General features: G+C 42.9%; 1 protein-coding gene across 1 annotated transcript; it reads right to left on the bottom strand.

The window, feature by feature from the left end:
- Positions 1-358: 358 nt before the first annotated feature.
- Positions 359-25,424, bottom strand: ACE2 (angiotensin converting enzyme 2). The gene is made up of 18 exons (XM_039714300.1): positions 25,162-25,424; positions 22,139-22,297; positions 20,165-20,258; positions 19,406-19,549; positions 17,951-18,063; positions 17,317-17,425; positions 16,492-16,589; positions 14,804-14,973; positions 13,366-13,592; positions 12,429-12,573; positions 10,850-10,948; positions 10,087-10,209; positions 9,584-9,756; positions 8,627-8,685; positions 4,055-4,155; positions 2,973-3,089; positions 1,550-1,744; positions 359-825 (listed from the first exon to the last, which is right to left on the bottom strand). Exons 1-18 carry the CDS (start codon positions 25,348-25,350, stop codon positions 705-707), a joined length of 2,436 nt encoding a protein of 811 aa, XP_039570234.1. The 5' UTR covers positions 25,351-25,424; the 3' UTR covers positions 359-704.
- Positions 25,425-25,879: the final 455 nt, after the last annotated feature.

Genomic DNA, 25,879 nt, shown 5'->3' with positions numbered 1-25,879 from the left:
GTGCTTGTTAGTCTTCATCCAGTATCCACTTTACATTGATACAGATTTCTTGAAGGTGCAAAAATTGCAGTTAGCTCATATCAAATTGAGTTCTTTATCACTAAGGTTCTTCTGATAGTCAAGGGTTTTAGAAACACTTTTGAGGGTCTCCATCTGGAAAGATGTAGATCAGTTAGCTCATATCAAATTGAGTTCTTTATCACTAAGGTTCTTCTGATAGTCAAGGGTTTTTCCATCACTGATTTTAGAAACACTTTTGAGGTCTCCATCTGGAAAGATGTAGATGTTTTTTGGGAGTATATGAGTTGGTTTGTGTTGGTCTTGGTCTGTGTACAATTGTAGATTTTTTTGGGAGTATATGAGTTGGTTTGTGTGTCTTGGTCTGTGTACAACTGCATACTTCCAAGCTTTTGTATCTCATTACACAGGAAACAGAAGTTGGATGTAGCACATGCATGAAAAGTAGCACAAATGGCGTGTAATGTTATGCACATAATTCATAGACAAGCCATGCATGTTTTCTAGTTATCACATAAACAGCAGATTTAGTTGCTATTGGCCATGAACCAGTAGATTAGTGGTCAAACAGAAGACATTGTTTGATGATGTTCATAGTGTTTTGCTCCTTTGCTAGGCACTATTGTTAAAAGTGAAATTAAATTAAAAAAAAACAAAACCAGAAGCCCTTAGTGTACCCACACCTTTTAAAATGATGTTTGTGTCTCTTCAGCTGGCTCAAAGCCTAGGTTGCTTCTTCCTTCTTCCCCATAGGGGTTGACTGCTTCATGATTTGACCCTGCTTCACCTCTGCTTTCTCTTGCCCTCCTGTAATGAAAATTCATTTTATATTAGAAGGTCCCTGTTCTGTTCCAAGTCCTTCTGGATCCCCAGAATCCCTGACTGTAAATAATACAGTGTTTAACTGGAAATATTTATATAAAAGAAATTGAGTTAGGTTTAAGAAGAACTGTAGCAAATCTGCTGTGATCTTAGTAGCCCTGTTAGTGGAGGGACATAGAAACCCAACCAAGCTATACTTGTTAATGCAGTAATATTTAAGGAAAACATCATTACTGTACAGCCTACAATCAGATTACAGAAAACTGCAGGTGCTGATGAATGTGGGCAACTCTGCTGCTGGAGAAGGCACCATATTCCCAGCAGGACATCCCCTCCTCCTTGGCAGAAGCCTGGCCACCCTGCAGCTCCCTGTGGCCAAAGCGTTGGTTAAACTGATGGTGATGGGGAAATTGCATTAAGCTGCCAAAGCTGTCCTGTAGTGAGAGACAGGGAGATTAACCTTTAGCTATCACTGTTGATGGGAAAGGGATAGTTAAACTGATGGTGATGGGGAAATTGCATTAAGCTGCCAAAGCTGTCCTGTAGTGAGAGACAGGGAGATGAACCTTTGATGGGAAAGGGATAACAGGCTTTCATTCCTTAACTTGCTTCAGATAAACTGATGCCTAATCTGTAAAAAATCCTGATGATTCAATTATTGGGACATCTTCCAGTAGTAATGATCATACTATCCAAAAATATTACTCACTTTTTGCGATCTCTCTGCCCAGTGATGATCAAGGCAATAACTCCAATGACAACCAGACTAATGACCACCCCAAATACAATTAACCAGATGGTTACAGGGGGTTCATAAGGTGCAGCCAGGGTTGGAAGTATTCCCACAAACTCCAGCGTACTATCATCGAGTCTGAAAGCCTCATTTATTCGTCCTCGAGACATCCTGCCATCAAATGCAAATTCAATGAGTTTCACACACTTGTTGAAAGGAAAGGAAGAGTTTTCAGTTTTTTATAAATCTTCACCATGGTAAGGCTCCCCTGAACATCTCAGTTAAAAGGCTGCAGAGGAGGTACTGCTAAACCCATTTTCCTTCTGGCATGTGAGTAACAACCACAGAAACTTAGACCCTTAACCTATTTCAGCTTAACTGACGTGTTCAGACACTGTATGGACTCTTAAACTCAGTCTTAACATTTATTAAATGAACCTTCTGATCTCCTCTCTTTGTATTTTGCCCTTCACTCTCTTTACCATTTCTTGTCTATTGAAAAGTTTCTTAGTTATGCCACATAAAACCACAACTTTGACATCTTACCTGTTTCTCTCCTACAGTCTTATACAATTTTGATCAGTGTGTTTCTCACTGCCCTGAAAACCCTTTCCCTGGTGTCTCACCTGTGCCTTGTTTTTCCTTAAACTTCCTCATCTGCTACTGAGTGCTAACCCAAGAGTTACTTTCACAGCCATATTCTTCTCCCTTAGTTCACCAATTTATCTCACTGCTTCTTCAACCCCATCTCAGGTTGATGCTGCTTTTAGATTTGTGCCCTCTTCATTACCCATTGCACATTACCCATGATCTTCTGCAGAGTTGCAGTTTTACTTATCATTTTTATAGCAATGACTTACAGTGGTGTCACACCATGCTATAAAAGAGCTGTTCATTGACCTGTAAGTGAGAACTAGCTCCTGCTCTGACCTCTTCTATATAATCAAATACATCTGGCTGTCTTTCTAGTACACCATTATTCTGGAGTCCTTGCTAACAATAATTCTTGCACTGACTTTTCAAAAATGAGAGGAAGAACACACGTGTGCATGCACACGTCATTACTGTATTCTTTATTTCAGGATATAAAATAGCTCCTGTCAAAGTTTGAGCAATTAGATCAGCTGGCAAGATCTGATGCAAATGAAATGTGTTTTGGCAACACCCTGTAGCATTTTACTTTGGCTGTTATCCAAGATACCATCTGATAGATGGACTATTTTCTTTCTGTCATAATAGTTTTCATCCTAGTATCCCTCATCCCACTATTTTAATTTTAACTGCAGAATTTACTTTCTTGTCACTGCTTCTGCCTCAGCTGACTTAAGCACTGCTTTCCCTTCCAACCTTCCATCTGGTTGGTTGGTTGGGTTTTTTTCCCCAGAAAGCAAAATCTCACCTGATGGCATTTTCCACGTCAGCTTTGGGCACAATATCACTGATATTACCTGGCATGCTGACAGTAATGTAGAAGGAGATCCTTTGTGTCTCTTCCCCAACATGAATGTCTGTAATACTGAAGGAGAAACAGAAGGAAAAGGTTCTTTTCATTGTTCAGATGACATTAGCTTTAAATTCGAGCCAGTGAACAGCTGTGTTTGACTGACATTGCCAGAGGTTTAGTTTACACTGGGGGCATAGTGATATCAGCTGGGAAGTGAAATCTATTTTCCTGCCAGAATCCCTTTTTCTATATGCTAATTTGTAACTTGAGCTGGAGAGAGTCTCTCTCATATCTAAGACAAGTCTTGGTGTAATTTTCCATAGCACATAATCACTTGCAGAACAGAGAGTGTTTGGAGTTGATCTCATGAGTGAGGTGATGTATGAAGTACAGAGTGGAAAAAAATAGCTTTCTGCCTTATTTTTCTAGAGTAGATTCTAGATATTACATGACTGGTGTTCTGTAAAGTAATATCTAATAGCTTGAGTAGATAGCTCCTGAACATTATTGAAAATACTTAATCAAAAGGGTTGTTTTTCTTACCAAAATCACTTTCAGGTGAAAGATTTTATGCTTGTAACTGAACCTAGATAAGATTAGTAAGTCTGTACCAAATTCTAGTGCTTTATAGTCACCATGTTTATCTTTCCTAAGTCCCAAACCCCTTGGATATTCAGTATGATATACATACATTGCTAGAAATGTTTATTTCTAATCAGTCTACCTTCCCTGATACTTCTATATACGTGTTGGGCACAAATTGCCAAGGTGCATCTTCATCACTGATAAGCTGCAGGAGACAAAGCCTTCTTACCTAACTTTAGCACATTATTCCTAAACTTCAGACTCTTGAGGGGAAAGATCTCATATACCCAAGCTGTGATCTTGCCTTTTACAAACAGCTGATGTTTGACATTGCCTTTTACAAACAGCTGATGTTGACATTTGACAGAAGGCACAATTAATCCCACCAGTTCATGCCATCAGCTGAGCAGAAGCAATGCAGGCATAGCTGGCACAATTAGGCAAGCACTCACTCGAAGGCAACTTTCTGTTTCTTCACTTCTGCAAAGTATTTTCTCATGGCATAGGCGACAGATGACTTGAACAAGAAGAGCTCGCTTTCATCCCATTCATACTGCAGAAAGAGCACAAGAGAAATTCCTCAGAGATGGCAAGAAATCAGGGACATTAAGAAATCCTTCTAAAAAGAAATAGCAACTGTAATGCTTGGCATGCACTTCAGTATTATTTATTTGTGCCATGATAGCACATCAGAAACCAACCCAAACCCTTCAGATCTGTTAATCTGGGCACTGTGCAGTAGAATAACCAAGGAGGCATCCCTGCTGCCAGATATCATGCTGTCCCTCTGCAGTCTCTGGCACCTTTATATGGGGCTGCTGAAGATGCTGCAGTGCCAGCACACCTCCCTGCCTTACAGGGAGATAAGGCATCAGCAAGACTACTCCTGCTAAATATCGTATATTCTCTTTGAATTTTAAAAATTTCATTATTTAGATCTTGTTTTAATCACAGAAGTTTATTTGCAGAACTGTTCTGTTAAGGAGGAGAACTTTTGTGGTAGAGCTGTTGTATGAAAGTGGCTAATTTACTTGCTTGATGAGCTTGGATTTTTGTTTGTGGTCTGTTTTGGTAAAAAACTTTGTATCAGTACTTCTGCAGCAAGCACATACTTGGGTTTTTTTCCCTGGAGAATAGACAGGTGATAGAAAAAAAACCAACCAAACAAACAAAAAACCCCCAAACCAAACAAACAAAAAAACCCCAACACCTGCATGTGTGCAGGCTTCTCCTGGCCTGCCGTGTGAGTCCAAAGTTATTTGCAGTGGAAGACAAAAACAACTTCTTTGGGGCAGGAACCGAGAGCTGTACAGGGGGCAAAAACCACCACAGGAGGTGATAAAGCAGCCTGGTCTGTTATGAAATAGCATGTGTGCACAAAGGGAAAATTCCCAGCTGAACTCTGTGGCAATATCTTTTTATTCCACTCAGGCAGATTTGATTGTGTTTATGGTACCTGGGCAGGAAGGCCCATAAATGCTGTCAGTGATAGAAAGTCACTCCTGACTTTCTTGAATATTATTCAGGAAGGTGTGGTAGAAGGCAGCTCTATTGTAACAGGCTTTATAAGACGAAGCTACATTTGTCAGATGTGTCCACCTCTTGACACTGATGTAAAATGAGAGAGATGTATAAATATCTATGAGGAAGACACATCTATGAGGGACAGACAGGGACAAACTCTTTAGCTGGATCTCTTGCAATAGCACAAGGAGTAATGGTTTTAGACTAAAAGAGAGTTGATTTAGATTAGTTACTAGGAGGAAATTCTTTACTGTGGTGAGGCACTGGAGTATTTTGCCCAGAGAGGTGATGGATACTCAGTTTCTAGAAACCTTCAAGGTCAGGCTGGGTGAAGCTTACAGCAATTTGATCTAACTGAAGATGTTCTCATTTGCAGCTGGGTTGGGCTAGCTGATCTTTAAAGGTCCCTCACAACCTAAAGAGTCCTGATTCTATTCATAAAGGGCAGGAAAGGGCAGAAAGAACCCACTGCTGTCAGTCCATTCAGGACCAGGTCCCAGGAAAGGCACAGCTACCCAAAGCCACAGAGCAATCCCCAGGGCGTTTGGAGGGCAGGGGCTTTGCCAGCCCTGGCTGTTCCCACCAGGAAAGGCTGGGGCCAAGTTCCCTTTGTGAGGCAAATGCCCCCAGCTTTCTCCTGCACTGAAGCACCTCTTCTTGTTACTGCTGCTGCCTCCAGCAGCTGGCACTGTTCACTATCACAGCTAAGAGGCTGTTGTTGGGCTTTCTCAATTTTCTATTTATGCCCAACATCTTTAGGCTTGCAGTGGTGCTTTTTTATTATTATTATTTTTACCAGGATCTAATGAGCTTGATTCCTCTACTGATGCTTTCTGTACTTAATATGTTAACTTTTTAATAATTTTTTAATTTGGCTAACTTATACTTTGGTTTTTTCAGTCTTATGTATTTTAATTGCCCCTCAATTGCCTTTATAAATACTATTACTGGCTGTGTGGATGGGAGGTACCTCTGATCTGGCTGGCTGGCTTCTGATCTGTGTTTGAGTTGTGACTACCCACACAGCCTCCCCTGGCATCTTGGGCACCCACCCTACACTGTGCCTTACAGAAGCTGCTTTGCTTTCAGAGAGAAAAGAACTCTGCCAGGCACCTCTGCTCTGTTAGAGTGTGTTCACTCTGAGGTCCCATATGTGATTTGAAAGGCAGTGTAAGTGTGGCCTCTGATTCAAACAGGATTTTTCATTGCAAAATACATCTGAATGCCTGCAGGCTGACAGCTCTCCAGTCTCTAACACTGTCTTGTGTGACAGCCCTTTACAATGTGGTCACACATATGGCATTGACCCGGTAGAGAATTTTGAGCTAATGTTTGGAGAGGGGTCTGGTTTTCAAGTGGCAGTCAGGGGCTGGCACTCCTGGAACTGTTGATGTCAAATATGACAGACCCCAAGGGATTCAGTGGGGATCTTGTAGCAGTTTCCCTTGTGTGGGCACTTTCATAAAGCCCCAGCTGAAGCAAAGCTGGGGTTGTTTCAGCCTCATCAGCTGCACCCGTGATCCAGCAATGCTTCGGCTGCAGCTCTAATCTCATCAGCCTGAAAACAATTAGCAGGGTAATTGCGGCAGTGCACGCTCTGGTACAGCTGGCGTTGAGCCCATCCGAGAGTCTGGATGCTTAATTTGCCAGAACTTGGGGCTATTAAAACGTCCTTGCTGGGGCTGAGTCACGGCCTGTGTGAGCTGCAGCTGCCCTGGCCCCCAGCACGGCTGTACCTGAGCCCAGAGCAGGGATCTTTCCCTGCCTGCTCTCTCCAGAGCCAGCGAGCACAAATGCAAAAGTGTCTGCTGGCATATCCAGAGTGCTTTGTGCTGGTAGGTCAGGGTAAAGCAACTCAAAATAACCTTAAACAAACAATTGCCCACAGCTTCTGTGCACTGTGAGCTGTGCAAAGCACCCAAAACACATTGCTGTGGGTAGCTGGGCTGAGATTCTGCCCGAGATTCCCCCTGCCTTTTCTCTATGGCAGTTCACACATGTACCTGCTGCTGCCATACCAGCATTCTGCCTTGTCCCTGGGGCTCAGCAAAAGGGAGATTTGTGGGGAGGCAGAAAGCAACCGAATAGAAAAGGTTTCTTGCAAATTGCTGATGTGAACTGGTTTTGAGAGGAAAATGTATGGCTTGCTCTTCAGAGCTTAGGAACCTAGTGTCCATGCAATAATTCAAATTAAGTAATCTGTATGAGATTGTTTTACAGCTGCTCAATTGCACAACAAAAGACTATGATGGCTAAAGGCAGGCATAAAAATGATATTAAGCTAAACATTAACCATAATGACTAATAAACCTGTTGTAATATGGAGCCTTTTTATGCTGTTGATATCAATTTTGAATTGTATCTAACTTGACTGGGTAGTCTAGGAAGCAATAAAACTCCAGAGGGGCTTGCGTGTGAGAGAGTGATAGAAGCAAGAGCATCAATTCATATGAAAAATCACCCCGTGGTTTGTGTCCTTGCTAGTGCAATAGGCTCCAACCTGCAGGTCTAAATGGCCTGCCTGATGACATACTCGTTCTTGGAAAATTACTAATGTCCTGCAAGGTGAAAATGGCTATTAACAGGAATGAAGTGTCTGCACTTAAACTTCGACACCGCCTCCGTGAGATTAGCATAAAGAGGAAGAGTTAGAATAAGGAGTGAATTTTCAGCCTGGGTTAAGCAGATGGGCTAAGCCAACACTCTGTTTAAAATCGTAAAAGCCATCTTCAGCTTTGATGAGATTTTTTTTCATTGTTGTAATACATTTTATTGGACCAGCTGGAATAACTGGGGAAAGCAGACAAGCTCTTGGGAATGAAAGCCCTTCGCCTCATCTGAATCAGAAGCATCTGCACTGCACTGTCCCCTGCAATCTCAAAACAAAGCTGCCTCTGCACCAGGGCAGGAGGGCAGGGAGGCAGCTGTGCATATCAGGGCCTGCAAATATTACTGTAAACAGCCAAACAAAATCTCCTGAGAAATGTGTTAACAGATGTGTTTTAGTTTGAAACCAAGAGCATTTAAGGATAAAGAGTGGGATCCACCAGCCTGCTTTTAAATGTGAAATGAGCTGCTCCAATAACTTCTGAAGGCAGTCACCATAGCCACGAAAATGGCAATTAGAAGAAATTAGGTAGAAGCTTTAAGTGGAGACATCAGCAAATCTGGGGGAAATACAGCCATTTTCGTGTGCACAGGTTCCTCTATGTTAGACCTCCAGGCCTGTTCTGTAGGAGGTGGAAAATCGTGATTGGTTATGTCTACAGAATAACTAGCTGAGATGGGTGGGCTCACTCAGAAGTTCCTCCACTGATTTTAGAGGCAGCCTTGACCACAAACTTAGACAAGACATCTTACATGTGATAACCCTTCACGTGAGCTGATGCCACCCTTCAGACACCAAGATCAGCCATACCCTGGCTCAGTTTCTGAGCCATCACCACAACACCTCTGTTGCCCAAGCAGTAAGAAGGGTGCCAGAGCACAAACACACTCACCGCCTGGTCCCCCAGAGCTGACTTCAGGCTGATGCGCACTTTGATGGCATTGCTAGAATCTGGTTTAGAAAGAAACAAGGGCCATGTTAGAGCTGCTGCAACAGAAAGTCTGCTCCTGGGAAATGCTGAGGTGGCTAAAGCTTCCTTACAGGTTCCCTTGCTCCCCTTGGAGAGCTTGGGGGGACTGATTTTGTTTCCCTTCAGTCACCTCTACTGCAAACACACTCATCTGAGCTGTCAGTTCCCAAGTCTGGTGTTGTAGCAGATAGAAGGAAAATTCCTCTCTCCTATCACTGGGAATGAGCAGCTTAGATGCAGATGCTGGTGCCTGGTTAGGTGAATCCCACTATCAGAGACTGGCACAGGGTTGCAAGAGTTACAATGCTCTCTAGTGCAGGCAATGATTACACAAATATAACCTGTCTGGTTCATCACTCAGTGTCACATTAAGCTGAAAAACACATTTTTCCACAGTCTCCTACTTTTCCTCCCCTTGAGCTCCCCTCTTTGACTAACACATGTCAGCAAAACCATAGCAGTAATTTTTTTGTACTGGTTTGCCCCTACACCTGGCTCCCTGGACAAGTGGCTCCCAGCTCTGCAATACAGGCACACTGCTCTCAGGGAAGTGCCACACCAGACCAGGCTTATGAATCTTTCTTCCTTCTGTAGAGCCATCCCACACTCTGAGTGCTGCCATCATGAAAAAAAAAGACACCTCAGCTTCTGAGAACTGGGTGCGGCTCTGACAGACACACCTCCTGACTTCTTCAGCTCCGGCCGTGAGGAAGCAAGTTGGTTTTCCTGTGAGTAAAACTTACAGCTCAGTGTTTATTTCCTATAACCCTGCTTTTTTAGGAAGAAGAGCCTCCAACAGCTACAAGAGAGAGGCACTTTGCTAACCAAGGGCTGTGAAGAATAACTCATGTCCTTAAATCACCCACAAGCCATACATACATGGTTTCCAGTCTGTTTTCCAGCCAATGAATCTGCCAGAATTGGTTTTTTTCAGCCACTCATATAAGGGTTCAAAGTAGTGGAGCAAGGGAGCTGCATTCATGTATTTTTCTCCTGTTATACTTTCCAGTGCTTGAGTCCAGGGCTTGGATCTCCCTAATTCCAGCAATTCTCTGTATATGTGGAACAAGAAGTAATATGTTATTGCCATGTTCCATCTAGATGAGAAAAACACTCTGTGACCAGAATAAAGGTATTCTTTTCTTCTGAATTCACTCCTTTCTCCCATTATTCCTATTCATAAAAATATTTTATCCCCACAAACAAGTAATTATCCTTTGAAGTTTAGAACCTTAGTATACATAAATTTAGTCAACTTGTCAAAATGAATTGAGCAAGTATAGGCTAATTTTCCAAGGTAGGTTTATTCTTGATACAACCTCATTTACTGCAGAAACTTTGTTACTCTCTGATTATTACATGTGAGAAATTTGCTTTGTTACCTGAGTTTCTTCCCAGCTTCAGTGGAGTTGGTAATGTCACATTTGTGAAGAGGGCCAGCATGGTTAGCTGCCTTGCAAAGTGCCTCCTGAAACTGGAACTGATAGATGGTGCGGGTGTAATACCTAAAGGAAGGGCAAGGAAAAGGGAGGCACAGGTTTTATTAGCTGTCTGTCAAGGAAACCTGCAAGCCTTTGGCCTTTGTAAAGCTCTGCTGCATCAGCTGTCACTCCTGCTTGGGAGACTGCACTGCAGGGACAGAGGCCAGCTGATATTTACAAGCTAGGCTAACTCAAATCTAACAAAATGCCAATATCAAGTGGACTAGAAGAGCCTCAAATCTGTTTGTTGCCACATAAATCAGGAGAGAGTAAAGTTTTTAAGGTCCAGCTCTCTGCTCTGAGCCCTCTAAAATGAAGTGGCCAGGACACAGCAGACATCCAGGGCTGCATGCTCATGGCCAAAACGACATGGGGCACAGTGATCCCCTAGAAGGCAAACACCTCATACAGAAGTGCTCCTCCTGCTTGATGGCATCATGAAACTTTCCTGTTCAGCAAGAAGGTCAGCAGCCTCCTCACTGCTCAGAGATTATTATGGAACAACTCCTGATGTGCAGAGAAACACTCCCATTGAAATCAGCAACCTTCGCTCTGGGCTTTAAACAAAATAAGATCGGGTCCTGAGACTCTCCAGCAGATGTTTTAGGTAGCTGGGGCTTGTTATGTAGACAAAACTTAAGTAATGAATTAAACACTGCACTACCTTATGAAGGAGTAATCGTTGGCCACGTGAAACAGCGCAGCAGGGTCGCAGTAGGTTTCATCATGAGGGACTGGTTCCACAACACCAACTATGGCTCTCCTGGAGAGGAAGGAATAACACAGCATTCCTGTTTATAGACAATAAGCAGAGGTAATCTGACTCAGCTTTTCTTCTGTTTTGTCTGATACATATGGACACCTCTCACTTGCAAACAGAAGAATTCCATACAGCTCTCAGTAACCCCAAGCGAGTTCGGCTCCACAGCTGGAGACCACAGAGAGGAAGCTGTTTGGAAACTCATAATGCAAGGAAGGGATTTGTATGATAGCAGGGTGTGCATGGATCAATTAGTGGTATGAAATAATCTGCAAGACATGAGATTCACACAAACCACCTCATGCCCTGGCCCACCCTGAGTTTAGAGACCTGTTTTTCGTTTTGGGCAAGGGCATGCAGAGACTGGGCAACCCAAAAGGCAGATGGCCTCCTGTGCCACTGGGCTGGAGATAAGATTTCTCTTTATTTTCCTCTCCTGAGACTGTGTTTCCTGAGAAACAAACCCATGCCTTGAGTTCTGAAAATGGTAATAAGCTTCCATGGACATATTTTTCATAAACCTGTATTTCAAGCAGAGAGCTTTGCAGTGCCACTGCAACAGATGTGATAAGCTTCCCTGAACAATTTGTCATTCTCTGTTTCTCTGACATCTCTGCTACTTTTGAATACATTGAAGCTGATTGATTTTTACAGTGGGTCAGGAGGCTTGCATATATCAACTTTTATTATAGATTTTGTTTGCTGATGGAGGCTTGCTGTTCATGTTCGTGTTAGAGTTCAGGTTCCATTTTCAGCGTGGGACTTGTTTGGTTTCTTTGCATTTTTCTGCCCTCATATTAAAACCAACCTGGGAAATTACAAACTCCAGTCTGAATCATATTTATTTTTAATCTTGTGCTCCAAGGTGCTGAAAATAGACTGATTGATGGGCACAATCTGAAAAGGCACCTCTGGCCATTACTTGTGGAGGGAACTGTATTTTCTGTACGGACAAAGGTGGTATCTTAGTACACAAGGAAGGAAAGATTCAGTCTAAAATCTTTCAGACAATTTGCCTCCCAAAGCACTGTACGGTGGGAAGGAAACACAAAGCAAACAAGTGTGCTCAGATACTTGGTGGATTGAGATCTGCATGTTTCTCTGGCTGGCAAGTACAACGAACTTCACTTGTCCTTAAGCATGCGGGGAGCAAACCAGAGCACGTGACCAATGAGACTTAGAGAAGGGCTGTACTTTAGCTGTGAAGATGTCTTGGGTAATGTGTCAGGGGGACAGCAATGTTGATCTGGAAGAGGCCATGCAAAGGCCATGGGCTGTCTTTATCAGGAAGGTGACATGAGACATTATGAGATGTTGTCTGCACCACAGTTGTTATTTCTATCAAGCACCCTATTGGTATTTACAGAAACATCCAGAGACACACATCCTGTCCCATGGGGCACAAACACCTTAGTATGTTGAGTAACTAGGGTTGAGTTTGCAGGTTCATATGAAAAAAATCCCCTTTATTTCTCAAACTTACTTCATCTCCCACCACCGTTTGGTCCATTCCTGTTTTGTAATCTCACCCCTAAACACCATCCACCTCCACTTCTCCAGCATGTAAGTAAAAGGCATTGTTCCAACAATGGTTAGTGCTTGCTTGAGCAGAAAGTTGATTTCAGTTTCTGAAGAGAGAAGCAGTTAAGGTAATGGTTATGGTAGCAATTAGTATCTGACTAGATGTCTAAAGTCATTTCCTTTAACAGCTAATGCTTACATCTTAATTGAATTACAGATTTTCACTAAGGAAAAAGTGAAAGGAAGAATACTACTGAAAAAAACACGAGATAAGATCATTTAGGAATTGTACACTGTTTTGTCTCTTTCCCTCAAACTCTTAACTAACCTAGTCCTTTGACATGTACATTTAGTTACCCATCACTGAGAACCTCTCCAGTTTCTGAGGAATTTTGAGCTGAAGACATCTCAAAATGTAAAAAATGTACATTTTCATCCATCTAAGGTAGTGCTCAGAAGCCAGATGAACTGCATTATAATGAGGGCTATGTTGTCACTCAATATTCATTTAAGTGGGAGGTGTAAATCTCAACGTTTCAGTTTCATTTGAACTGCTAAATGCATATCTTGATAGAGATATATATGGATTCATGCAACAGAACTGAAGAGTTTTGGAGACTCATCTACATGAACTATGAAAATTAAAGGATGAGTTGTTCAGTGTAGAAGGTAGTGAAGTGCTAGCTACTTCTTTTTAAATTATGTAACAGCATTGCAAAGTATTGATCTTTGCTTCACAATGCAATTTGGGGAAAAAATAGTATTTCTGGTAAATTAGAGGAGTAAGATTTTCAGAAGCCTATCAGTTGATTGCTGAGTTTGCAGGCACAATCTTCTGCTACAAAATAAGACCAAAAAGTGCTTTCGCATAAATGCATAATATCTGTGCATTTATTTACCTTCATCATCTTGGAAAGTCGGCTCTAGGAGATCAAGAGATTTCAGGTGCTGAGGCGTGGCTGCAGAAAGTGACATGATTTCACCTACAGCTTCGTGGAAGCCCTCGTTGGCACCGCTCCTCAGCAGGTAGGGCTGCCCCGAGTACGCCATGTCGTACTCAATGTGGCCCATCTCGTGGTGTGCTGTCAGGAAGTCATCCATGGTCACTTTGGTGCACATCTTGATCCTACACACCAGAATAAAGTGTCTGTGGTTAGAGAGAGAGTGGCCCAGAGAAAGGCTGACTGAATCCTGTTTGCCAGAGCCATGGGGCAAAGCCTCTCCAGAGTTTGCAAATGCCCTTTGCAAAACCTGGGCAGCTACACCCTGGTATGCAGTGCAGATCCTCCTGCTGCAGCAATACTTCATGGGGAACTCAGCAAAACACCTTCAGCCACCTTGAACTTGTCCAGGGAGAAAGAGAAAACTGCTGTTTTGTGAGAACAGCTGTTCCCTAAAACCTGGTGATAAACTCTCTGTATGTGTGGGAGTGAGTAACCACCACCAATCTTAGTAATGTATAAAACGCTGTGTTGGTGACTCCTACTACTCCTCATCCTCATGTAGGATTTACAATTTACTGAAGGAATGTCTTCCAAACAGGGTTTCTTTTCATCTTCCCCAGACTGCTGAGGTGGGACACTGATGTGTTTCACTAAGGCTTGGCTGTGCACCAGCTTCTTTCCCTGGGTAACTGTGCAGACTGCAAGAGGGGTCAGAATTTCTGCAAGAAGTATTCATTTTGTGGGAACTTGCTGTCCCACTTTCCCAAGTACGGAAGAGACTGATGGATTTTCATGAAACTGGATAACTCTGCTAAAGATAGACAGTGTACTTTCAGGAGATTTTCCCTTGCCACCCAGGGACCTGCTGCCATTGCTGCAAAAATGTACAGTTGTCCATAAATCTCACTGGTATCCACCTGCATTTCTGCTTATCCCTTAAGCCCTAGAACATAGCCATTATTTCTCTAATTCATAAAAATATTAGTCACTTCTCAGCTAAAATTTGAGAGTGGATCTTGAGTATATCTACTAGTAAATCTGAGTAGATCTTCACAGAAAAAGTCATACAGAAAGGTTTACAGTCCCTAATTCATAAAAATATTAGTCACTTCTCAGCTAAAATTTGAGAGTGGATTTTGAGTAGATCTTCACAGGAAAAGTCATACAGAAAGATTTACAGTCCCACAGGATCCCTGCTCTCTTGTCTTCCTTCCCCTCTTTTCAGCCAGAAAAAAAAAAAATAAAGGAGAAATTATAACTTAAGACAGCATGGTGCACCTTTCATGAAAATAGGTTTGTTCTAGGAGGCAGTACAAAAAATAAAGGAGAAATTATAACTTAAGACAGCAGTTCTAGGAGGCAGTACAGAAAGGGGTCATAGCAATTTCAGTACCTGTAATCATTTTTGCCCAGGTCCCATGCTGTAGGATGGCAGACAACCTTCCTGCCATCGTCTGGCTCTGTGAGCATGGAGTTGTCCCAGAAGCCCTGAGTCATGTTGTAAAGGCCAATGGAAACAAAGAAGGCCTCAGCAGATTTGAATATTTTTTTGGCATTCCATTTCTGAAAGAGACAATGCCACCATTAACCTCTGCTTCTGCATGCAGCCTGTTCCCAATGTTCTCCTTGATGCAGTGCAGCTGACTTCATATTTATTTCCCAGGAGCTTCACACCTGCACCTGGCCTATCGAGATTAAGTCAGTAGTGTCTGCCTTTGGCACTTTTGTGAATTCTGCTGGGAACTGGAATTAAATGTTTTCCCTGCAAACAAAATAGGTTTCTGCACTCAGAGGTTCAGTAGATAGCACCTGACCTAGACCAGAGAAGCTCTCAATAAAAGATAAAGTTAGATAAAAAATGTGTTCCTGTATGTCAGATCTGTGATCCAACCCTTCAGTCACTTCAGTCAGCCTGGGGACAACACATTTGAGGAAGTGGAGCTACATTCCCAGCAGATGAGCATGAGATTTCAGCCAGAACCATAAAACCTGGCAAATGTATCTATGGGAGTTGCTTATCAGATTAAAACTGCATGGTTATGTTCTGGATAATTTTGCCATTCAGCACTTTCATTATTCTACCCAGCAGGAGCTCTGCATTTACTGGGATGAGCTGTCACAGAGACCTGGGTGGCAAACAGCTCATTTGGATGAAAATCCCAAATGGAGCACACCCACCAACAAGGATGAGCCCACCCATTGCTCAAAGGCTATGTAAGTAATGCTTCCCTTCTTGCAGTGGTACTTCAACAGACACATATTTATGACTACAAGTGGGTCAGTAGTGAAAAACAGAGGTGAGATTAATGCAGACTTGTGCAAACTGTTAAGGAATCAAATTCTACTATTTCTTCTCTTCCCAGTATAACATTTTCATGGAGTGCTGCTTACAAGAGGAGAGTAGATTTCAGGTGAATAATTACACTTCAGAAATCAAATTCCATCTAGTTCCATCAAATTCCCTTTAGTTTAAAACAGGAGTAAAGCTTTGGCAAGACTACAGGGAATTATCTTCCCATGAAGATAAGAACCCATGTTCTTGGTCTGGTAAAGGTGGTGGCACAGCTGTTAGCTCTGCAGATCTCAAACACAGGCCTTATGCTGCTATGCAGTTATCAAAAGATAACAGGCAGCATTGCAGTTTCTGCAATGTTGTAGCTGTAACCAAATAAACAGGACTGACAAAAATAAAACAAACTGTGATATACAAACTATTTGATTATGGTAATGACTGGCAAAGGTCATGTTTGATATCAGCCCACTTCAGGAGTCCTGAAATATTTATAAGTACAAAATATATCTCTTAGAGGATAAGAGTCTCTGAGGAAAATAGACTTCGAGACAAGATTATGGGGGTCAAAGAGGGTGGAGGAAAACAGAGAACAGCTAAGGGTACAGTGAAAAATGCATAAACACTTAAAAGAGAAAAGCAAAAAAAGGATGCAAAAAGCAACACTTTGTTGGCAGTGTGTCTGCCTGAGGGCAGCCATGGATTTCTAGAGAGCAGCTGATATGTGCTACATAATTTTTATACCCTCTAGATTTGTTACATAATGCATATTGCATGAAAGCATGTCTTACCTTTTCAACCATTGCAGAAGTTACGTCAATGTTTGGTTTGGCTGGATAGGGAACAGTCAATGCATACAGATTTGTCCAGAATCTACCCCACATATCGCCTTCAGAAAAAGAGAGAAACAAAGAAATACTTTGAATGAGTTATTATGTATTACTCAAAGGTGCCAGACAGGTCTATAAATCATGCAGTGTCAAAAATAGAGACTCCTATTCATCTAACCAGGCCTGATCCAGATGTGAAGGGGAGCACTTCTGGAAGGTCATGCATAGGTCAAACTCAGATCAAGGATCTTTTTATTACCCAATATCAGCAATTCTTGGATAATACAGTTTCAGGACTGATGACATTCCTAAAGGTATATGAAAACTGAACATCCATATTTTTTAGTCCATGGGATTGTTGTGCCATGTTCAGGTACACAACACTTATGGCAGCTTAATGCTGCATGATTTGAAAGCCAAGTTATGAAATGTGGGTTCTTAGAGTAAAATCTGAAAGAAAAAACAAGTCTCCCTGGAACTCTCATTTCTAAGGAAGACAAGTTCTGCAGAGGGGAGGGAAATGTCCCAGCCAAGTGCTGGACTTTTGTGCTATGTGAGGTTTGGCAAGGATGAGAATACCTACCCTCCCTTCCTGCTACCGCTGCTAAGCAGTTGTGTCATCTCTGCTAGGAATCTATCCATTTCTCCTCTACCCTTCTTTTTTTATCTGTAACCTTTTTGTTAATATATTGATTAAACAGTCAGATTATTCTCCACCCATGTGCCTTGTAGGTGACTGTCCTGTGTATAAAGCCAGGCTTGCATGCCATGGGTGTGTTGACATACCCAGCAAGTGAGCAGGGAGGCCTCCTGTGGAGCTGATGAGCTCGGGGCCATACACTTGCCCCAGCTTGTGTCTCACGTAGGCATGCAGCTGCTCGTACAGAGGTTTTATCTGGAGGCAGAGGAGGAGAAGGAAACCATTTTTATTTTTCACTTTGCTCTATTCCGCTCATTACTCCTAAACAGAGAGCCTTGAAGCTCTCTCCGACAAAAAGCTCCTGGCAGGTAAGTGAACCCCAAACCTGCAGCTTAGGTTTGCCCCCTGCCTCAGGGCTCAGGCACTGAGTCCAGATTCCAGCCACAGAATCATACCTGCTCAGGTATGAGGGAGGGGGCATTGCTAACTTTAGAGCTGGAGTATCAAGGATGCCATCTACTCCATGGATCCTACCTGGAGGAGAGATATGGACCTGCAGAGCTCCCTCTTTCCCAGTCTTTGGGGACCAAGCTGGTCCTTGAACAGCTACAGAGGTAGAAGAGTCATGCATGTCTCCTCACATCTGTTTCTGTTAAACCCACGTAGACTGAGACCAGCCAATTTAAAGCAGGTTTCATCTTCATTCATAACATCAGCACGTGAGTCCACCATTTCAAAACACAGCCCTGCAACCCAGATGAGAGCTCTTCCTGCCTCTACCTGCTCAAATGTCTTCTCCACATCTTCAATCAGCTGGTCACGGCTGTATGTGTAATTTTCTGGAGATGTTGCTTCATAATTTGCTCTCCAGTAATCTCCGTAGTCAGAATAACCTGTAAAGCATGGATGCATCACATGAGGACACCACAAGTGGCACTGCTTAGGTATGCAGGAAAAGTGCAGCTTCCTGCAGATCCCATGCAGACCTGCAGCCTTCCCCCAAAGCAAAGCAGCAAAATTCTAGATAGTTTGGGTTTAGCAGAGAGGAGAAAGCCTCCCTGCGGGTCTCCCTCATGAACATGCAGGTATGGGAGATTTCCAAGAAATTCAGAAATTGATGTCATGGTTATCTGCCAGGTAGGGTCATTCAGTCTGGAGATGGAGGTCAAAGGAAATCAGGAATCCTGACTGGAGTTCCTGGGGCTATGAGGGACAGCAGCCTCTCCTCAGGCTGGACACTAATGTGTTCTCACAGAAGGCATAAACTGGTGGACATTGAATACGAGCCCCCTCTTCCAGAAACTAAACCACCAGGACAGATGCAGACACCAGAAGTGAAATTCAGCTCCCAGTTCCATTACCTCTTCCAGTCCACTGAGCTCCTTCAAGCCTGGAGTAAAAAGGGCTCCTAGCTGAAGTCTCTTCCTTAGTGGTATGGAGGAAGGTCATAATGACCATTTCTTAATGTTTGGCTTTTTTCCCTGTCTTACTGTTTGGGCCATATTTTCTTATCCAGCACCAGCTGACAGTTTTTGCAAAACAAGGAGGATGGGAAAGCAGGTGATGCAGCTGCAGTCTGGCCAAGAGACAGATGATGTAGCTACTTCAGAAGCTACCTTAGAAGACCCCAAAAGAAAATTAGAAGGCAGCTCCTGCTGTTCCTTGAAAAGACAGTTCCATATGATTTGTGAGGAGATCTCAGACTGGAAGCACACTTCCTTTAGTACAAAATCCTTTTTGAACATCCAGCTGCACCTGCTGTCCCAAGCCAACAAATCTGATCATTCCAGTTAGGGAATAATGCTTATAAATGTACCAATAGCTGTGACTGCTGCAAGAAGGTCAGGGCACATAGGCAAGAGGAGATGTTGCCAAAACTCAGGAACACTCAGAAGCTGTTTAAATGGAGTGTGCTTGTCCATAAATCACAAATGGTGAAGTTCTGGGTGCTATGTAATGAGGGTCACTGATGCATTGTGGCCTTTGGGAAGGGTGCCAGCTTGGCCAAAAAGGTGCCTCTTGCTCCAGGCTGGGAGGAAACCTCTGAACTGGTCAATGGCAGTTGTCTGCATTGTCTCTTACTTTGAGACATGCACACCAAGAGCAAATTATGTGAAAATTATGTATGTGTTTTGAATTCCTGGGAAAATTGGGTAAGACTGCAGTATATTTACTAGTTTCTGGGAGCCAGAAGGAAAAAAAATAGAAACAAAAAGAAAACAGAAATTGACTCACCATTAAGCCTTGCAACCTCATTTTCAAGTTCAACATACTCTTCATATAATGGTCTCATCATTCTGCCAACATCAGCTCTCCAGCCTTCCCAGGCCCACAGTCTCTCATTATAATCAGTGCTGTCAGCCATAATAGCATCCAGACCTGTCAGAACAAAAAAGTAGGTGCTAGGCTTTGAAAAAGCAGAATTTTTCTTTCATAACAGGCAAACAAACCAAAGTGAAAGAAATTCATGAACACACTTTGTAGTCGATATACTGAAAGATCCCATTATTTTGTTGCATCCTTTCCTAATTTAAGGTTTCCCCCTCGTCTTTAAGAAGCATGGAGCACATCCATAGTCTCACAGACTCATAGTCTCTTAAATGCTCTCTCCACATTAGCTTCCCTTAAGTTGGTAGAATTATCAGGACTGGCCCCAATGCAACATTAAGTCAATATGACTGAAGGCAGGGAATAAAAAATAGATTTTCTGTGATACAGGCAAACCCCAGGTGACAGGCAGGCTGCCAAACAAGCTGAGCAGCCCTCCCCAATTTTTTTTTCCTACAAACAGGAGACAGTATGTCTCGTGTGCAGAAGGTCCAATAGAGGTGCCTGAACTGCAAGGTGCAATTAAATTATGACTAAGCTTTAGATAGCAGGAAGTATCTGTTGAAATTACAGCCTGTTCTTTTGCAGTCAGGAGCCACCCTTTGTCTTTCTCCTTCTGCACCCTCAGGGTGAAGAACACAGTGGGGGCAGTGGTTGGTGTCATACCTGGCTCCAGCACCAAACACTCCGAAGGATCGTTGATTTTACAGACGCTCCCAGTGCTGTAGATGGTACTCATTGTATTTAGCACAGTGCCCAGCTGCAAGTTAGATGCAAGACAGCCCGTTAGAAACCTACTCTGTGCAAAATAACAGCCAATTATGCTAATTCTTTAAAAGCTAGAATCAACACTTCACCCACCAGCTTAATATTTAAGCATATGTTTGAGCTCAGGAGAGATTAATGAAAGAATTTGCCTAAATGCATTACTGAACCAGATCTAGCTGGAAAAGACAGATAATCTCCCAAATATATGATATAACCTACAGGTTCTAAATATCCAGTCAGACAGGGCTCTGGATTCAATGAGCACTGACTGTCACAAGAGAGCTGTCAATACACAGCAGCAATAAAAAAATAAAGTTTATCAATGTGTTTTCGTAAGCATGAACACACATAAACTTTGTGGGGAGGTTGTGGCTTTGAGTGACAGCAAAAAGGGCCCCTTTGGCAGGTGCTGCCAGGCTGACTGGTGCCTGTGGGTGTTCATATCACACTGATTGCATGGATCTGCTTGGATTCCACCATAGAGAAGCCATGGCTCGTGTCTTGGGCCAGCTGAAGGCCAAAATGCACCTGAAATCATTCAGCTGTATCTCAGAACCTATGCTACGTGGCTTTAAATGTTTTTTAATGTTTCCATGTCTTCATGCCTCAAGGATGACATGTACCATTTTCATCTTTCCCTTTAGGACTATGCAAGTTCTCACTTAGAGATTTAAGTCAGAACTCTGAAGAGCTGTCAGTGGGAGGGGTAATTAGTGAGTACCTCTAACTTTACTTCTGTCAGCATTAAAATCAATCAGTGCCCAGGCAAATTTTTGTGTCAGTGAAGAATACTTGGATATTCCTATGAAACCCCATCAGACTGTATAAAAAAGTCACTTTTCAAACATGAATCAACAACTTCAGCCCCAAAGGCCATTATCTAGGAAATTCTAAGTGTCTAAAAGGGAAGGTACTGAAGAACATATCTCCTCAACAGAGACAACATTACCATTAGTGCACTGTTGTGATCCAAAATAAATATTTGTTTGTATGAACTGCCAGCATTCCCACCAACACAATCTGTTTTTCAGAAATGCATCTTATTTGGATCAGACAAGAGATCCAGCCAATCTGCTGCTTGCCCTGCATGGTGATTAGCACTGCTGACCTTAGTAGAAAACTCTCTGGATTCTTCTGTAATTAGGACTGTAGGATCCTGGACTGTAGGTACCCATGACTCAGTGCTATGTTTCAATTTGATCTTCAGTAAAGAGAAGTAATTTAACTCTCAAGTGTTTGGTTATAAATCCCTTTTGAGTCTGCACAGCTGCTCACTCCAATTTCACATATAGTCATTATCCATATATCTGCCTCTCAGGTGAGCTTATCAGAGCAAATCTCATTATGATTCTTGCCAAACCTTGCTGGCCTTCAGCAGCTTTCTGTGGAACCCTCCCCATTTTCAGGCATCCCAGAGAGCCCAATGCAATGAAACATTCCTTCCTTTTCCCAGTGTCATAATGTACCATGTTCAGAGAAAGAAAGACTTCCTCCATCTCCACCTTTTTGATTCATCAAATGGCCTTGTACCCATCTCCTTCTGCTCATTGCCCTAGGTCTGGACTTCACCAAGCACTTACCACATGTCCTTTCTTGGTTTTATGGCTAATCCAGCTATAAGTGCAAGGACTGCTCTGAGGTGTGTTTGAAATTTATTCCATGGCAAAACTGCTGACAGCAATGTCAACCAGCTTCCTAGGCCAGACTACCCCCAGTCCTGTATGCTGGGAACACCTAGAGCAGGTACACTTCCATACCATACACTGCATCACCCCAAAACAAGCAGCAAGGTGACAGCGCCATGGCTTGAGGGTGTTGTGAGAGGCAGCTGAACTCACCCCCCAAAATGATGAACCACATTCATCAACTTACTCTGTTATACTTTTCAGATGACAGAACAGATGATCCTCGTTCCTGGAGAATCTGGATCTGGAGCTTGGTGAGGTCATCTGTGATGCTGTCTGTTGGGAATTTGCTGGCATTCCTGGAGGCCTCCTCGTAAAACGCGGACCACCTGGCGCCTGCCTTGCTCTGCAAGGGGTTCACACAACCCTCAATTAATCCCTCCAAGGGAGTGGAGTGGCCTGATGCACTCAGTGGACAAAAATGTCACTTCTAGGAAGAACTTCATTTGTGAAGAGCACCCATGGACTGCGGGCTTACACTGCCTGGTGAAATGGCTACAGAGCTTTTTGGCTTTGTTTTATTCACACATCCAGATAACTATTTTTCTTTGGGAACAGCAAAAAGCATGACTGTCTACTCACACCTTGGTTGTTATAATTGATCCAGCATTACTTTGCAGCATCACTCCTGCTATTCTAAATCACTTTTTCTTCCCGTATTGCTTTTCTTCACCCACCTGTGAAGAAATAAGCCAGGGCACAAAGAGATCTGTGACCCAGATGTTAATCCCCATTTCTGCTGCAGTAGCAGGAACACTCAGCTGCTAAGATAGTGATACTGAGTCTGTTTTTAAGGCAAATATCACTTTCTTCTGAAATGCTGACAAATAAAAGATTATACTTGGGCGAAGGAGGCTCTAAACTGGTGCCCAAATTGGGTGTGCAGAATCTCAACATTTTGCATGAGATTGCTTTTAACACTTCTACAGTTACAGACCATGATATGTGAAACTCCCAAATTTCAGTTCACAAAGTAGTAGCATTAGAACACAATTTGGAGTTGGGACTGTCTTATTCACCATTTTCTAATGTGTTTGTGCACAGTTTAACACATCAGCGGCAATTCCAAATGCCAGTAAGAACAGTACTAATTAACCTAGGTCCTTGGGAGATTTTATTTAATTGTGCTTACACCAGAGCTTCCCAGGTTGTGGATAGGGCACCTGTAACACCCATCTCTGGTGCTGAGGCATCAGGGAACTCCAATGTCATATTGTGCCTGAGGAGCTCTCAGGCACCCTTCACCCCTGGCAGACACACCAGTAAGACCAACACTTTCTGTAGGGCTGTGCCCAAGTTGTTCAGCCCTGCAGAGTTTCCAAACTCTCCCCTTCATGGGAGCAAACAGTCCTGACACTCCTCAGCAGCTTGCAGAGCCCAGTGGGAAAGAGCTGGATAAACACCCAGAGAAAAGCATTGCTGTGCCAGTGTGTTCCTGAGCTCCTTGTCCTGAGCAGGAACAGAGAGGTGCCTCAGGAGTGGCAGGGCAGAAGAGGAGGCTCGCTGGCTACAAAACCAGGAGAAAGTAGTTTTCTTGTTGTCTGGTATTTCCACAATTAGAGGAATTGGTTGATAAGTCAGAGGAATAGTTGTAGGGCTTGTGACACAATTTACAAGGAAAGTGGATGTGAAGGAGCCAGAAGGGACAGTATTCATTAACTCTCCTCCAGCAGAATGGGAGGAGGGGAATCAGTGGGTTTATTACCAGCAGTGCTGAAGAGACCAAGAGAGAGAAAAAGTTCTCTCTGAATACCAGACTAATTGGTTTTATTTCTGGTATCTCCTCATGTATTTTATTATCATCTCATTAATGCTGAAAATACTATATAGGGCTTTCATTTTATGTGTTTGGAAACATTACAGTTTAAGTGTCTGGTGCCTTGGAAAAAATTCCAGATTGACAATGATTAGTCATTAGGATTTCTTCCAGCAACCAGTCTCCTTGCTTTAATTAAGAAATATGATAATTAAAACATGTTTTAATTAAGTTATATGACCATAAAGTGAAAGACCAGCCATTAGGCAAAAATAGATGCAGGATGTTCAGCTTTTTATGCTTGGAATTGTTTTCTCTAAGGCTTGAGTTAACTTTAAAAAATGTGATGCTTCAAAACAAAGCAAAATTCAAGGTGGCTGTGTTCATTCTGAAAGGCTTTGAGCTTACAAGATACTGAACTGAGGCATGGCAATATCAATAACCAGCCAGACCATGGCTGCCTGCTCTTGACAAGTTCTTGCCTAGAGACACCCCCAGGGCTGGGGCAGACAGAGGCTGGTGTTGAAATGCAAGAACTGTGTTGGAAGACAGCATAAATAAAAGTACTGTGGTCCTTCCTGCAGACAGAAATGGACTTTCAAACCAACATGCAGGACCACTGCCATAGAAACTCCTCTGCTGGCATTTGCTAGTCTGTGATCTCACTTCATTTTTCGCGGTCTAATACCTCCAGGCAGATTACCAACAGCCCTGACTATGAGAAGAGTGATGGGGGCAGGGGGAAATGTCCACCACTGAGTAACTGGTGTGGGCCAATAAATCCATCAGCAAACATTTAACAGAATGCCTGCATCTAGAAAATATCTGCATATTCACTGAGAAGTAAAACAACCGCCTGTGTCAGTAAAAAGCCCAGCGTTTGTCTGGTCTTAGGGAAAGTGGGAGATCCGAGCTCATGTGACTGAAAGGTTCAAATCCTGTTTCCTTGCACCACAGACAGCACCTACCCCAGGCCCTTGGAGAGGATTTTCACCCACAGGATATGCCCTCTCCAAGAGGAAAGGGAAATTCTTTGTTCTTGGAAAGGGAAACCCACAGAGAAACACTACACCAGGAGGCACTGGTGGTGTTGGACTCAGCAGAGCACAGCATCTCTCTCCATCCAACACAGATTTTCAGGATGAACACGCAGTGCTCTCTTGCCTTTTCCCTCCACTCATTGGAGTGACCTGAAGTGATGGCTAGGGCCAGTCCAGCTTCTGGACATCCCTCTGCAGTGGAGGCAGTCCAAGTACTAACCCAAGGCTGGTAGTGGCCCAGGTACATCCAGTGAGCATTGCTACATTAAAACAAGCTCCTCTACCCTTCCCAAAATGAAGCACAGCTACTAGAGAAGTAACACTCCAATTTCAGACAAGCTTTGTGGAACCAAAACAAACCAGAAAGTGTCATATTCCTAAGAGAACAGTAAGGATGCAGGATGGAGCACTCACCATTTCATTGGCATTCTCCTCAGTGATGTTGGTGTTGTAGTTCCATGAGGCAATGGAGTTCTCATAGCTGATATTTTCTGCCCTCCTGTTAAACTCTTCTAAAAACATTTGGGCTTGTTGTGTGACATCCTGAGGGGTCACAACAGCGCTCAGGCCACAGAGAAGCCAGAAGTGGACCAACATATTCATGTTCAGGATGAGAACCTCTCAACAAAGTAGGTTTCTTCAGGCAAGCTTCTCTGTTGGCCTCTGCCTCATCAGCCTTCAAGCATGGCCACTGTGAAGAAGAAAGGCTGAATCCAATTTGCTGGACCTTTTATAGGTTTTATTCATTATAGGAGAGAAAGGAAAAAGTTTTTTATAAAAAGCCAAATAAACAAAAGTCAATTATTAACTTTGGAAAAATATAATTACTCCTGCCGTTTTATGGCCTTCTTATAAAAAGCTTTTACTTTTGGTTAATGTTTCCCAAATGTGCTGTCAATGATACAGCTGGTCACTTTATCTATAGCCTACCCGTGTCTCTGGTAGCTCAGAATCTGTCAATCCTTTAACAGGTTGGTGATAAGCTGTAAAAATATTTAGAAACTTCACTGAAACACCAAGCCAAGAACCTTAACTCCCAGGCAGGAAGAAACCCCACTGAGTCTGAGATAGGGTACCTGGCTGGGTGTTTAGGGACATGTTTTTAAAAGCTTTGCAAAGCCCAGGTGATCTG

The sequence above is a fragment of the Passer montanus genome, unplaced genomic scaffold, assembly GCF_014805655.1.
Source record: "Passer montanus isolate IOZ18808 unplaced genomic scaffold, ASM1480565v1 scaffold3, whole genome shotgun sequence".
Taxonomy (NCBI): domain Eukaryota; kingdom Metazoa; phylum Chordata; class Aves; order Passeriformes; family Passeridae; genus Passer; species Passer montanus.
This window is presented reverse-complemented; position numbering and strand designations above follow the sequence as displayed.